At 39.2% G+C, this 16,354-nt stretch overlaps 1 protein-coding gene across 1 annotated transcript in view; it reads left to right on the top strand.

Moving 5' to 3' along the window:
* LOC129768226 (roundabout homolog 2) overlaps window positions 1–16,354 on the top strand; it is a 331,824-nt gene that overhangs the window by 286,023 nt on the left and 29,447 nt on the right. Inside the window, exons 9-10 of the mRNA XM_055769718.1 lie at window positions 11,461–11,641; window positions 13,388–13,558. Of these exons, the coding sequence (XP_055625693.1) occupies window positions 11,461–11,641; window positions 13,388–13,558 (352 nt within the window). The remainder of the gene's footprint in view (window positions 1–11,460; window positions 11,642–13,387; window positions 13,559–16,354) is intronic.

The raw sequence follows: 16,354 nt of genomic DNA on the forward strand, positions 1-16,354 counted from the left end.
TTCTTGCGAGTCTAACATTATTTTCAAAAAAAGACTAGTTCATTGTCTTTAATCTGATAGATCGAATATCGAAATCGGTTCAGTAATAAATAAAAGTCCATAAAAATAAAACAAAGAATATGTTCACTTTCCATCATATCATTATTTGTTCATCTGTCTTTTAACAATAAAACAAAAATTGAACGGAAAAAAAAAATATTCATAACTAGAATAGTTACAAGCTGATGAAGTGAGGGAGTTCAAAAAAAAGTTGATGGATCTGGGCTTAGAGGCACGTGCGGGATCTTGACATAGGACTGTGATTGTGTGTAGTAATTACATTTGAATCGAGTTTTTCATTGTTCAATTGTTTTCTCTTTTGATACATAATCGGCTTCTGAACTTCCAAATAAGCAGCCAGTTAAATTCATTAATTGCATTGCATTTTACATAAGCAAACAACATGATCGATATAATGACATGCAGGACCACAATTACATAAATTGTTAGTAGCAAGACCTACACGATAAAACGTGAATTGAGCACGAATTGATTGGGCAACAACTTGTACTTCAATCTAATAAAATCTCTATCAACGTTCAACATTTTGGGCCAGGATCACGTCAAATCTTTGGAGAGAATAGAGTGAAACCATCCAATATCATATTCAATAGTATTCCTAGATCATCCCTCCATTGATTCTGCCAACTGATAAATGCCTATTATCGGTAAATCGAAAGTAGTTCATAATACGCATCTAATCACATTGTGAGCTAACGCCGAATTGTAGGCAAAAAGATTGCTCGTTGCATTGTGGGGGAAAATGTCTGACTAGTAAAATCGAAAAAACATGCCCATTTTAATTGTCAAATTGTAAGCTTTTTTCTCCGTATTCACTGTGCATGTCTTAAGCAAAAAAAAAAATAGCTGGATAAATTTCCTGTCTAATGGTATACAACACAACAAATGTCGTAATAACGATTTTGAGTAATATGCGTTTGAAAACTCTTAATGAATCGTTACATTTTTCGTAGAGTTACCCCCCTATATAGAAATCAAAGACATAGTCCTATGTCAAAAGTTGTACCATGGCGTACACAATTCCAGCCCTTCTGGTTATCTGAAACAAAAAAAAAACGAACAGATTCTGAATCAGTAAAGATGCCGCTATCGCATGAACCTCGAACAAGTTAAAAACTTTTTTTTTGACAAAATGGCGGCCGTTTGAAAAACAAAATGCGGTTTAAAACGATTTTTCTTACGTTACTGATTTTTTTTAAAATAGTAAAATTTTTAAAATATTATTTTTTTAGCGGTTCATGCGATAGAGACCTGCCTGCAAATTGTATCCATATAAATTCGACATGAATCGGTTCAGTAGAACTTGAGATATCGTGTACGCCAGTTTGAAAATACTAGTTTCGAGAAAAACGCGTTTGAAGTTCATTGTTATGGCCGTACCAGGTTAGACACTGAGCTTTCGTGATGAACTGACATGCACAGTTGTTTGCTTCAAAATGGATTCTCAGAATATGCATAAAATAAATAAAGTAAACTGTTAAAAAAGACTGAAATTAAATTTTATTTGTGAAAACATATAAGTTTGTGTATTGACATGAGAGTGATTTGATGATGATCCAAGAACTACTTTCAAAACATTAGCCATAACTGTCAATATTTGCGTGGTACCGTTAAACTCGCCATTTGCCGTATTTACAACTCTGAAGTCTCCAGCGTAAACCCTTCAAAAGATCAGCTCCTCACTCCATGACAACACCTCGCGCGAAAAACTTCACCGAAAATTGTATCCCTGATGGAAATGAGCTCTCGGAAAACAATTTAGCCGATCGATTTGCCCGCCTGCCGTAAACTTTCTCGTCCGTCTCATCCGTAAATGAATGACTGACGATTCTGTACCAGTTGGAAACCATTGCTGATTCATTTCCCAGGCAAACTTCCCTCCAAAGATAAACTTCTTAAAACAGTTATTAGCATACGTCTCCACGTTTCCACGCCTTGCCACCAGATTCTTCCTCGTCGTAGCCTATAGCGTCGGCAATCGCACCAAAATGCGATTCCCACAATCACGATCCATCTTGCCATCGGCGGCTGTGCGAAAGTGGTGGCACCCAAGTCACCCACTCATTATCCTCGCCATTTGCTACCACCGTCACCACCACCACCCTCCACCATGTCTTCCCGTAATCGCTAAAAGCTCCATCTTCACCGCCGCCGTCATTAGAACTTTTTACAACGGAGAAAAAGTTTGTTTGGAATCTTAACCGCAGATAGAATTAGTGTTGGCTTGCTCGGAATTGTTGCAAAATGATGATGAGCGTCACCGCCCCCGCCTCATTCCGTTCGTTTAAATATTGGTTAAATCAGTGGGATAGTGATACGTGGAACTTGGAGAGTCGCTCGAGCCCGAAGCGACAATTCCGCATTGCTTGAAATAATTGCGAAAAGTACTAATGAAGCAGGCTCGTTCGGTTGTCCTTCGGCGGATATTTAAGAATAACAATTCGACCGCATAATGGCTTTCTACCGATAAGCCAACGCATTTCCCGCTATCGAAAATTTACTGGAGTTTGATGATGCCCCCTTTAAAACTTCATAAAAACACGCAATCAAAAAGTTTCCGGTGCCGTCAGAGTCAAGAACTTCCACACGAAAGCCCCTTCACATCTTCGAGCCCAAGTAATTCGACTTTGGCGTAAATCTGCGGCTCCAGATTGCCCTCTCCCTCTCCACATCGCCGTATTCGACCTATCGATTTCGTGGCTAATCCCCATAAAATCCCGGACTGCATACACACAGACGAAATGCGCTGCAAGCGGCGAATTTACAACAGTTTCCACTCACCCACCACCCCCACACTCACACACCGAGAGGAGCGGATTATCCGCAAATTGAGAATTCATATCGACGTTAATGATACTTATTACACTTGAATGGTGCTGTAAATTCAGTTCATTTCACGCCCCGTGTTTCCTTCCGGCAGCCTATGGTGCGAACTACGAGCCACCTCAGACACACACACCCACCGAATCGACCTTGCCGAGGGGGCAACCGAACCTCTCTCTGGCTTCAATGGGGAGATGATTTATGAGCAGAAAAAGTTGAATTGAAATTTACATGATTACGCTAAGTACTATCATAAAAACGCTTCAGCTGGATAACAAAAAAAAAAGCCGAGGCGCATCACGATAACGCGCCTGCCGCTGCTGCTGGCGAAGAATGGCTCGAAGATTGGCTTCGTTCAGAGGCCGTTCGTTCTTTTGGGCGGGATTTCGAACGAACCGACAGAAGAGTCCTGTAGGGTATGAGCATAGAAAAAAAGCAGCTATGACTAGGCGGCAAACTATGGGAAGATAATAAATCCTTATTCCAGTGTGATTTATTGTGAAGAAAATTGAAAGTTCGAACACAAAAGAGTAAGCGCCCCGGGGGTGTGGGAGGAGGCTTTTCTGATTAGTGATTATCGGGGAACATGAAACTAGTGTTGTGCCAGGGATAAAAGGTCCATTAAAACGGATAACACGGCTCGGTGTAATTCCTTTCATTAGTTTGTTTGAAAATAAGTTATCAAGCTCGTACCTTGATGGGTTTATTGGAATATTTTGAGCCTAATGGGAGAGGAGAATGGACTACCGGATTATGGTGAAGTCGAAGTTTGATTTTTTTTTTATCCCATTTATTTATTTAAGGCTCATTAGCATTTTAGCTGTAACAGAGCCGAATTTTAATCGTGTACATGTCACATGGTTATCATATCTATAATTAGCACATTACACAATTGCCATTCGCCAGTATTCCTTCTATATCATTACATATGGTACATTCACACAGTAGCCATTTAGGCGTAAGAGTATTCTTTCTGTTCTTCCATTATCCAGTTAAACCACCGGACAGCGGAGACAGTTGATTGATCATTGTTGAGTTATTTATAGAACAGCAGCCCGATGTGTCTTGCAGAGCAGAGCAGTTGTATGGATGAATCGATCTAATTTCGACCGTGGATCGATCTCCATCGCTGATGATTGTTGCGTCGACGTAGCTATTCTGTAACTACACAAAGATGGTCAATGAGGGCCCTGAGTTTTGAACTCACGATCGATCGCTTACTAAGCGAACGCGCAACCAATGTGGCTACGGAGACCCCCGTCGAAGTTTGATGACTGTCAAGAAAATATAATCCTGCAGTAAATCTAAGCTTCCCGTTTTGAAGTATGCAGAGAAAGTGATTCCATTTGACAATTTATTCATCAGTGATACACATATACTTTTTTGATTGGTGAAGGTTAAGGTCTAAATCAATTTATTTATTATTTTGGTATAACGGAAATGATTTATTTTAAAGATTAAATTGTAAGTTCAGGATAGTGCACTTCAGGGTCCAATTAAAAAGAGAGGACTAATATTTCCCAATTAGAGATAAATATAGAAGTTGAGAAGTGAAGTATTTTTTCATAGATTTCCTGTAAAGTCTGCTTCATTTAATATTGGAACACAAACAATTGCGTGTAGTTCAGTCATTTATTAACGAATTCATAATTTGTTTTTCATTCAAATGTAGCATTTTCTTTACTCTTTCATAAAAAAAAAATTTAAAAAAATTATTCATTGCTGTTTCGAAGAAATTCTCGTACTTTTCCCGTAATACGGCACATTAGGCGGCGCACACCCTTTTCGTCCACCGTTTTGGCGATTTGATTACACCAGTTCTTCATTTGAGTCATGTTCCTAACAAGTTTTCCCTTTGCCTTAAGCCTCCGCTTCGTGATTGCCCAGTATTTCTCTATCGGCCGGAACTGGGGGCAGTTTGGGGGGTTGAGGTCCTTCGGTATTACGCTGACCCCGTTCGTTGCGTACCATTCCATAACCGTTTTGCTGTAATGGCAGTTTGCGAGGTCCGGCCAAAACATTACTGGACGGTCGTGGGCACGAATAAACGGCAGAATCCGTTTCTGTAGACACACTTTTTTGTAGACTTCTGATGTCATTGTCTTGTCAGTGAGAAAGACTTTGGTTTTCTGTCCACAACTGCATATCCCCTGCCAAATCATGTACTTGCGGGCGAATTTATCCGCAAACACGAACTTAAATTTTGCAGGTACATCCCCCCGAGCCGTCGCCAAATAAAATTTTTGACCAGGGATTTGCCCAAAGTCCGCCTTCACGTAGGTCTCATCGTCCATCAGAATACATCCGTCGAACTTGGTCAGCACTTGGTCGTACAGCTTTCGAGCACGGATTCTGGCCACATTGTTCTGCTTCAGCGTCCGATTTGGCTGTTTGCTGGCTCGGAATGACCTAATTCCTTCCCGGAGACGAATTCGTCGCACCGTACTGTGAGCGGCCTGGAACTTATTGGCCAAATCGCGGTCTGAAAGATTGGGATTCCTCTTGACGGCCTTGATGACTTTCCCACGCAGTTTCCGGTCGACAGTTCCACTCCGACGCTTCGAATGCGGCTTCCGAGCCGTCGTCAATGTTTCCTTGTACTGCTTGATAACACGCCATACGGTATTTCTGGGCATTTTAAGCTGTTTAGCTAGCTTAGATGCCGACAACAATGGATTTTCGAGAAAACTGTACACAATTTTATCTCTCCGTTCGGCTTCCATGGCGGTTGTTTACAAAATGCTATCGTTTGGTGTTATGACATAAATACATGGTGAAAGGTAATGAATTTCCCGACACGTGGATGAAAAAAGTTTCCAAATCCGTCCACTAGGAGCGCCACAATGAGCAAAAGAATTTGTTCCAATATTAAATGAAGCAGACTTTATTAAAGGACAAAAAGAAAGCATTCATTAGTAATTTGAGTAAAATAGAAAAAACACATAACTGAATGTTGAAGGTAGCAAGGTGTTAAATTGGATAGTATATTGAACAAGATTAAGTTTTATTGTGTACTAGCTGACCCGGCAAACTACCTCCCGCCCAAAATTTGTTTTTTGTTTGTCAAACATTCACATTTTCTTACTATGAGCAAGTTCATGGGTCCAATCGCAGAACTGTTCATTGATTGATATTCTATTCGACCCCGTTGAATTTACCTTTTACTATAAAATTCCTAGTCATTCTAACAAAACTCATCATTATAATCAGATTATTTTCAGACACAATTCTCGTTCAAGATTTTTCAACCACTTGCAAATAACATGTTTCTCTGTTACATGGAATAAATTTTTTATACAGAAAATATGATAGAATTAAGACAGCCCTCAGTCGGACAATTCCTTGCTCGAGTTCTGCTCTTATCAACACATTCGGCGATACACTTTTATTGGTATAGATAAAAGAAAATATAGGAGTGTTTCATCACATTAAAATCCATTTCTAGTTTCAAACAAAGATGAATTTCGCTAGCGCAAACATCAAATGGACTAATAGCACATGTCACTATGTAATTGTAGAACACATGGGAATTTAATTTTCTGAATTTTCTCTTTTTCCTACAGAGTTTTATGTGTAATATTTTTATGGGACCCCCTCTCCATTCCGGAGAAGGTAGGGGTGTCATACCATTATAGAAACATTTCTCATACCCAAACACCGTCACATCTCAAATTGTGCTTGATTAGTTCTCGAGTTATGCAGAAATTTGTGTTTCATTTGTATAGCAGGCCCCTTTTAGGGGGAGGGGGGGTCGGTGTAGTATCTAGCCACCATAGAAACATTTATTACACCCTAAAACTTCCACATGCCAAATTTTATTCTATTTGCAGGATTAATTCTCGAGTTATGCAAAAATTCATGTTTCATTCGTATGGCAGCCCCCCCTTAAAGAGGGGGGTGGAGTGTCTAACCACCGTAAAAACATTTATTGCACCTTAAAACCTCCACATGCCAAATTTGGTTTCGTTTGCTTGTTTAACTCTCGAGAAATGAAGAAATTTGTGTTACATTTGTATGACATGACCTCATTAACGGCCAGGAAGGTTCTGCTGTGTGTTTGGTGGGATTGTCAAGGAATAATCTATTATGAGCTGCTTCCCTATGGCCAGACGCTCAATTCGGACCTGTACTGCCAACAACTGGACCGCTTGAAGGTAGCACTCATGAAGAAGAGGCCATCTTTGATAAACAGAGGCCGCATTGTCTTCCATCAGGACAACGCCAGGCCACACACTTCTTTGGTGACGCGCCAGAAGCTCCGGGAGCTCGGATGGGAGGTTCTTTTGCATCCGCCGTATAGTCCGGACCTTGCACCAAGTGACTACCTCCTGTTTTTGTCCATGGCGAACGCGCTAGGTAGTCAGAAGTTAGCCACAAAAGAGGCCTGTGAAAATTGGCTATCCGAGTTTTTTGCCAATAAGGAAGCGAGCTTCTATAACAGGGGTATTATGAAGTTGGCATCTCGTTGGGAACAAGTCATCGAACAAAACGGCGCATATTTGACTTTAAACAGATGATTGTAACTAATTTTATGAACAAATGAAAATTCAAAAAAAAAATACCGCAGGACTTTTTTGACAGGCTAATATATATATGATATTTTTCAATTTACCACAACTGTCAAGTGAACAAAATTCAACAGTGAAGCAATGATATTTCTTATTTTGATGTGTCCAACAGAATATCACGAGAACGAGATACTTGAACGCAGAAATTGATCATCAAGAACGAATATGTTATACAGATGCCAACGAAGAAGCGAACTTGTATGATTAGATCGGAGAATTTTCGTTTAATTCAACGTAAAGACCATTGTTGTCAGCATGTAAGAACATATTTTTTGGTAGGCAATTATTTTGAAGCAATTCTTCAATTTAGAATTATAAAATTTGATAAAGTTCCGATAGAATATTGTGAGGCCTCGTGCAGTTGATGTTATTACTTCATTCGTGTCAGTATAATTTTTAATGTGAATCAAGCCAGTTCCTCAAATTTCGAATTCCTCTAAGCATCAAGTACATAAATGTCAGTATATTCGTGTCGAATTATTGATGTTTGCATAATTTGAGTTCAGTTTCTAATTCGACTGGAGTAAGGTTTTTCTTTTCCAGCTCTTTTCTAAAAAAAATAAGAAAACTGATCATAAGACGTTGAGTCGACATTCGGACTTATGTCAGGCAGTTGGTCACATTTCAATTTGAAATATTCGGAAATAGGAACTAATATATTTATTCTGGTGCCAATACATGTATGGGAAAAATCGACCCTTAAATTTCAAAAAAGTTACCCTATACAAAATGTTCACTACCTCGAAAGAAAACCCTATGCAAAATATCAGCTCAATCGGACTCAAGAGAGAGTGGCGCAAAGAGGTCAAAGTTTGAGTTTTTTGAAAATCGAGAAATCATCTAAGGAAATCGGGGTTTTCGCATTTTTTTTATGCCAAATGCATGAAACATTGAGATATAGTGTCATCACAATTTTTTTTGTCAAAAATCGACCGAAAAACGGCCAAGTACCAGAAATTTTATTTTAAATTTATTCTGAGGTCAACGTAATGGGAACGTAGTCTTTATCAATCGAGGATAAGGAACAGAGGCGGCCTTAAGCCGTCGAGGGGACGCAATCCGAGTCGGCCGCCGATCCGCCGTCGGAAGCGGCGGCCTTTTGCAAACAAACCTGTGTCGATTGCTCGGTTAGTTTGAAACATAGGAGACGATCCTTTAGTTAGGTTCGACCAAGTATTAGCGAGCGTCGGACGGCATACGTTTGCCCGGTTAAGTTTTGCTTTGAAATATATCATTTATATTTCAGTGCAAAATTTAACCGGGCAAATGTTTGCAGGTTTGCTTGCGAAAGGCCGCCGCTTCCGACTCGGATTACGTCCCCTCGGCGGCTAAAGGCCGCCTCCGTTCCTTATCCTCGATTGATGGGGACTACGTCCCCATTACGTTGCCCTCAGAATAAATTTCATTACGAAAAAAAAACGCAATGAAAATTGTACTCCTGTGGCGTTCATACATAAATACCGCAAATCATAAAATCGCATTTTCGTAACAAAAAAAAATTACAAAACACTACAAACAACAAGGCAGCAACAATAGAAAAGATATCTGAGTGCCAGTGTGTACAATAAAATTGCTATCTATTGTATTTCGGCTCCGGTGACGCTAATACGAAAGTACCATATACAGTTATTTATGAAAAAATGCAAATCCAGAACTTTAAAAAAAAAATTGAATGGTTTTACTGTTATATACTATTGATACAGATAATGTACTAAAAATTAGAAAATAAAATAAGTAAAAAACACTTTTTATGTTCAACGGTTTTATTATGATTAAACATAATAATAATACAGATGATGTACTAAAAGCTAGAAAATAATTAGGCAAGTAGCACTTAGTAGTTATCACATCCCTTTCTTCATTAATCTAGGGCATTGACGAGACTAAAATAAAATCGTAGGGCATGTCATGAAAAAACTAACTGTAGACAATGAAAATCTGACGTGGCCCATTTTGGGTTAGCATTTTTCATAAATAACTTTGCTCTTATAGTCAAGTCCTTTCATTTGATACACATATTGATGCAGTTTTGAAAAATATATATATATATATATATATATATATATATATATATATATATATATATATATATATATATATATATATATATATATATGTACCATTTTGTGGTGACGGCCATTCTGAATTTGCATTTTTCATAAATAATTGTGTTTTACTAGTCAAGCCCTTTTTTTATCCCATTTATTTATTTATAGGCTCATTAGCATTTTAGCTGTAACAGAGCCGGGTTTTAAATGTGTACATGTACATATGTTTATGTTTCTATAAATTGTAAATTACAAAGTAGTTAGTAGTAGCTATTTAGGCGTTAAGTTTTTCTGTTCCATTACATTATGGTAAATTACACAGTAGAAGTAGTAGCCATTTAGGCGTAAGGGTATTCTATCTGTTCTTCCATTGTTCAGCAGACCGGACAGCGGAGACAGTTGGTATTGATCATTGTTGGGTTATTTATAGAACAGCAGCCCGATGTTTCTTGCAGAGCAGAGCAGTTGTATGATGAATCGATCTTTGTTCCACCGTGGATCGATTTCCATCGCTGATGATGGTTGCGTGGACGTAGTTATTCTATAACAACACAAAGATGGTCAATTGAGGGCCCTGAGTTTGAACTCACGATCGATCGCTTGGTAAGCGAACGCGTAACCAAGTGGCTACGAAGATCCCCCAGGTCAAGCCTTTTCATTTGATACTCATATTGATGGGGTTCTGAGAAAGAATGTAATCCACCATTTTATAATGGCCGCCATTTTGGATTTTCAAGATCATGAAATACGCAGTTTTATAATGACTGCAGAGATAAGGGTGTGTTCCAAATTTCAGATGAATCGGTCAACAGGAAGGGGTTAAATTTCTATTAATGTGAGACAGCGCTACAGACAAAGTTACAAAGTTACCCACGTACATACAAACGGGTCATACAATCGACCCCGTCCTGTATACCGAAGAGTTTTGCGGTTTCCCGGATCGAAAATCTTTGCTCCACACTCCATACTCCATACTAAGGCTTCTAACATACCCTTATGCGACTCCTTCAATGAGAAATTTAAACGTCAGCTTTTGACCGTCCGGATTTAAAATCATTTTTTGAATGTGCTTTTTATTTCGGACATGGCTTGATTTTAGATTTTTTATATTTTTTTGTTAACAGCTAGGTACTATAATTGACACTAAACTAAATTGACACAATAGTAACTATCAGTCACATTAAATCAACATGCAAAAATGTCATGGTTTTGCATTATATTGAATGTAATGAAAAAGTGTCCGGATTAAAAAGCTTCCGGATTCAGAAGCATCACTGTACATCCTTTCATTTAGGTTTCTTGAATCGGTCAATTTGATTTTTCATCTTAGAACGAAAACAAAAACTTCACAATAAAATTTGATTGGAGGGGTGACACTAAAAACACCCGCCCCGGGTATCACCCGGTCACGCTACGCTACGCCGCTGATAATAGTGATAGAATAAATGAACCTCTCAACAATGAAATAAGCGAACCAAATGGTATTATCTTTTTGAAATGGAATATTTACTTACTCTATCATCGAGTTCATCTCAACAAAATGTGCGATGTGCTTCTAAGCCATTCCTATAGGTTTTCTCAGTAATACAATGCCGATATTATGTTCAAGGAAAATATAACTTTGGCATAAAACACGTAACCAATCGTAAACAAAATAAAAATTTGTTAGTGTAAACAAGCAACAAATTCTGTGAAAACTAGAACGTGGAAATACAATAACAAAGGAGATAGACCAAAGACCATCGATAAGTTAGTTTTCTATGATGATAATCTAAAACAGCAATTAATTTTAATATGCTTAACAAATGTACAATAACGTACATAACATTCATTGAACATGTCAAAACATTGAACTTTTTTCTCTTCAATGCAAATTGCAATCCATCACACAATTTCATTATTGAACATTCAAACACAACTAACACCAGTTCAATTCGCGTTTTCTTTTTCTCTCTTCTCAGCTGCGTGGCAGACAACGCTCTGGGGCGGACGAAAAAGTTCATCGAGGTCTCGGGCCGTCCCGGACCGGCGACGTTCCTCTCGCCGGCCTACAGCAACCACCTCGATCGGTACAATCTGACCTACACAATCGAATCGATACCACCGCTGGACGAGATAAAACTACTGTATCGGAAGCTAATGGTATGTATTCGTGGGTGGCGGTAAGCCGATACTAATCTGCCACCGCAGCCATAATAATCATCAAACAACAACAACCCGACACGACCGGCGCGGCCGTCTTTTATGTCCGGGTCCCCATTGGCGTGATATTAATTACGATTAAGCCTTTTATCCCGTCGCCACCCACTCCCATCGGCATGGCACTAATCTCGTTCGCTCGGTCGGTCGGTCGGTCAGTGGGTGGGTGAACGAGAAACAATGATCTAACGATCCGTTTGGTGTGATTCACGGCCGGCATGATTGATTCGTCCGAAAGTTATTTCGCTGGAAGGCGTCCGTTGTTATGGTGATTAATGGCATTTCAATTAGGGATAATGGTTTCAGCTGAAGCTATGTTAATAACAAATAATACAATGCGTAAAAAAATCCTGATCGCAGTATTTAATTTCAAAACCGGATGGCGTGAAAATGTGACACCGGTCAGAGTAATACACCCTCTTTAAAAGACCGCAGAGGAGCCGCTGTCCAGAATGACAACTCGAGCAAGGAAGGGATTGCACATCTGACTGTTAATCTTGCTTTTCCGTATCAGTGCTCGATCCCAAGCTCCAGTGATTACATTTCCAGTATTACCAAGTTGGAAGAGCACCAACATCAGTCGTCATCGCGTTCCGTTCGTTCGCCGTTCGTCTTCTTGCTATTTGCACAATTTATCATTTTATTAATCTTTAATTACTTTTCCATTGCGCATTCCATTTTCTGCCTCTTTTCCGGTGGACTAACTCTCGCGGAGATTTGGAGCGTGCACTCTTGGACTGGAACCATCCAACCTTCCTCTCAATTGGCAAGATTCAAACAGTGTTCGCCAAAAGGATGAACGAATATGGTGGGAAACGAAAAAAAAGAGATAGACACACACTGAGATGACGATGGCGGATGTTATCACAGTTTCATTAGTCACAATGACTTTCCGCTTTAACCACTACGGCTTCGAGCACCGACTTCACTGTGCGAACACTCCAGTCCGGGCCCAGGACCCAGGGCGAGCATCCCAGTGAATGGCGATGGAGGATAGTGCTGTGGCACTCTGCCCTATCATTCTTTTTCATCGCATCCTTCTGCTCCACTGAGTACTTTAGCTTTGATTCAGTGACACCGCCATGTCTTAATTCGTTGCATTTTATTCTCCTCTGCCGGTGGAAGCGGTTCAAGCGATGCACTCACTAAAAGACGGTGTGTGTGGGTGGGAAACGCAGGGTGATGATTTAGATTAAATTGAATGACTGGCGAAGCCATAGAGCTGGCAATTTTATACTAACAGGACAGAAAACGAAATGACGAACGGCAGCTAACCGTTTCGACAAGTCGAACCAATTTAGATGGAGTTTGGTATTGTTTCTCACATCGTATGATGATCGATGCAATTTGATGGAATTTGTTTTGCCAGAATTCCCGTATTTGTATTCAAATTCGTCACATTCACACTAATCACATTTATTTTACCTTTCTTTCCATGAACGATAAAATTCAATCATCCCGAACACACCTATTTCTCATCACCGGCGGATTGAATCTCCTGCGAATCGAAACGACCATTAACAACATCGATAATGGCGACACCGAATCACGTCACGCCCGAAACATTACCGTCATAACGCCGCTCATAATGGTGCTCCCATACAATTGATCGGTCGATAAAATCTTCGCGCTCGACGTGTGCTGCCGCTCTCGATTCTGTGATGCGCGCCTCGCCCTCCCCGGAAACAGATGAACGAAACATATCAACATCCGGGCAGCTGGGAGGACACGATTTTAGTGCCAACATTAACCCGCTCGGATCCGACGCATTTTATTATGTCGCATGTGATAAAGGGATTATCGCCGAACTCCGTGTACGAGGTGATGATCCAGGCGCGGAATATGCACGGCTGGAACGAGGTAAGGTCCCGAAAGCTTGTTCTTCCAGTGTTGATCTGTCTTTCCCCCGTATCTCTCCCCTCGCCATCACAGGTGCATGTTGATGAGAAATAACGGACGCAACGATTCCCTTTCGAAAGGGGCGAGGAAAATTTCATTAGCTTTGGTCGTTTTGTCTCTAATTATGATGAATTTGTGCTGTCGCTCGAGTTCCCTTCCAGTGAACAGCGGTTGCGTGAGGATTTGATTAGAATTCAGCTGGAGTACGCGTACGCGTCTCCAAGTTTATTGTATACGATGAGGGATCTCCACGACCTGCCGGTCGGTTCACAAAGACTAAACTGAAGAAACCTGTTAGTTCATCACCTCCAATCAGTGCTGCCCATTCTGTAGGATTCACCCGAGGTTTATTTGTCTGAATGTAAAGTTTACCCGATTATGACATTGACCCGAATCGAACTTTTTTCCGAATACAGCGCTGACTGGATCATATACAGTCTCCGATTTATTTTCACTGTATATAATCGAATCCTGTATATAATCGAGTCAAAAAAATGATTTTTATTCGTTTTGTATGCATATATTTTTCGTTTATTGAAAAAAAAGAAGAATTTAATTTTCGATTCATCCCCTTAAAGTTAGAAAACACTTTTCTTTTTTTTTCAGAATCTCTCAGAAGGTGATAGATGATCATTATGGTGTCAATTAGGGATTGCATTACCGTGCCAAAATTTCAATAACCGGTTATTCGGCAATGAAAATCTCGTTACCGGTAAAACCGGTAAAAAAGCTTTAAAACAAACCATTTACTTGAAGTAACGACTTCTATTGATAATCATTAGAAAGATTTTGCAAGTTTTTGCTATATAGTTTGTTGGTTAAAGTAATAGGGTACCTCACTAGTTGTTGAACACTTTCCAAATGCTGAACAGTCTGGGAAGTTCTAGCTCAAAAAAAGGTAATGAGAAAGTACATCCTCGAAATAAGCTTTATAATAAAAACAACTGCGAATTTTTCACTGCCACTATTTTTCACAACGCTTAATAGAATGTTTTAACAGTTTTGACGTAGGATTACGTCTTTCGGGAACATATTGGGGTACAAATTGAAAATCGAAAATCGAGCGCACCGTGAAAATTGTCCAATTTCAAATGCTTATTGCTCAGTCATTTCATGATGGATTGATGAGATTTTTGCGACAATCAATTTCGGCACTCCATAACAATTTTTTACATTGAATAAAATAATATATGTCATGAAACTTACTATCGAACAATTGAAAAATTTCAATCCCTATCCTAACGAAAATAGCCACTTCTGATTGGTCGAAATTGACGACATATGCGGCGGGTCCCTAACAGAGACATCAAAACCAAGCTGCCTGAGGGAAATCGGAATTGCAAACACATGAAAGTAGGGGGAGCTTTTGTTCCCATCGAAATGTGTTCACTAACAGAGACATCAAAACCAAGCTGCCTGGGGGAAATCGGCATTGCAAATACATGAAAGAAGGGCGAGCTTTTTTTCCCACCGACATGTATTCCCTAACAGAGATTTCAAATCCAAGGTGTCTGGGGGAAATTAGCATGTAAATACCCTCGTGGTCGATAGTTTAACTAACGACGCGCACAAATGGGTAGTGCTAATTGTAACCAGCGTGGACATTGCTGATTGAATACGTGCTGGCGAATAAGTTGGGAGTGATGAACGAGTGTTTTTTTTATTATTTTCGTTCCAATAAGAATCTTTCGATGGGTTGATTGAAGAATGATATTTCAATGAACTGAATAGAACTTATGCTTGATAGAATATGAATAAAATTTAAATTTGGAACTTTAATGTTGGTTGCTTCGTGAAATTTCATTCCAATGACCGATCATGTATTGTGAAACTTTTAGCACAACTGTAAGTGTATAATTGTATATGGTAGCTATTGTGTTAACATGACTTGAAATATCAAACAATTTTTTCCCCCAAGGAAAGTTCATGCGACGAGCAAAATTGGAAAAATGTAGGAGTATTCGAAAAAGTGATTTCACATATGATCTACATATCGTATTGGGTGCTGTTAGCCCAATTGAAATTCGCATTGAGGCGTGTAGCATCGTGTTCCGTTAGGGTTAAAGCGAAAAGGAAATGGGTTGAATAAACAGTCAGAAAATAAAAATATATAAATTAAATTACCTTTTCCAATTCAAATATATTTTCTCCATACTAAAGTAACTCTTTTTTTTTGGTGAGAAAACTTGTGTTCGATAATGATTATGACCAGACAAAACAGACCCAAATCATTATCGAAGAGTTTAACAATGTAATTCTCATATTCAAAATCAGCATGCAGCAGATAGCCTAACGGAATCCTACGTCAATTATGCGGTCGTTTCTTAGACACAACCCTCCTGTGACTTTTTTGATCACCCGGGGTTCTGCTATATTAAAAGATTATATAAAAAGATTATATATTGTAAGGGGAAAGTCAGGAAAGACGGACAATTGATAAATGACATTTGTTTTTAAACTAGCTGACCCGGCAAACTTCGTCCCGCCCAAAATTTGTTTTTAAAAATTACAAGTCCTTCTAGGTGATTTCAGTCTAACCTTTTTGTTAGATCATTTTTAAGGTATATGTATAAACGTATCGAGTAAATAAACTTAAATTTTCAATTAGTGTCCATCTTTCCCACCCCAGGTGCCCATCTTTCCCGACTCAATCTTATTTTTTCAAAAATGCTGGACACATTCATTTTTTAAAATTTCTGCCTCAAAGACAAATTTTATTATAAAAATAGACCTAGACTATCAATTGTGAGATAACTA

This window comes from Toxorhynchites rutilus, chromosome 2 (genome assembly GCF_029784135.1).
Source record: "Toxorhynchites rutilus septentrionalis strain SRP chromosome 2, ASM2978413v1, whole genome shotgun sequence".
NCBI lineage: Eukaryota > Metazoa > Arthropoda > Insecta > Diptera > Culicidae > Toxorhynchites > Toxorhynchites rutilus.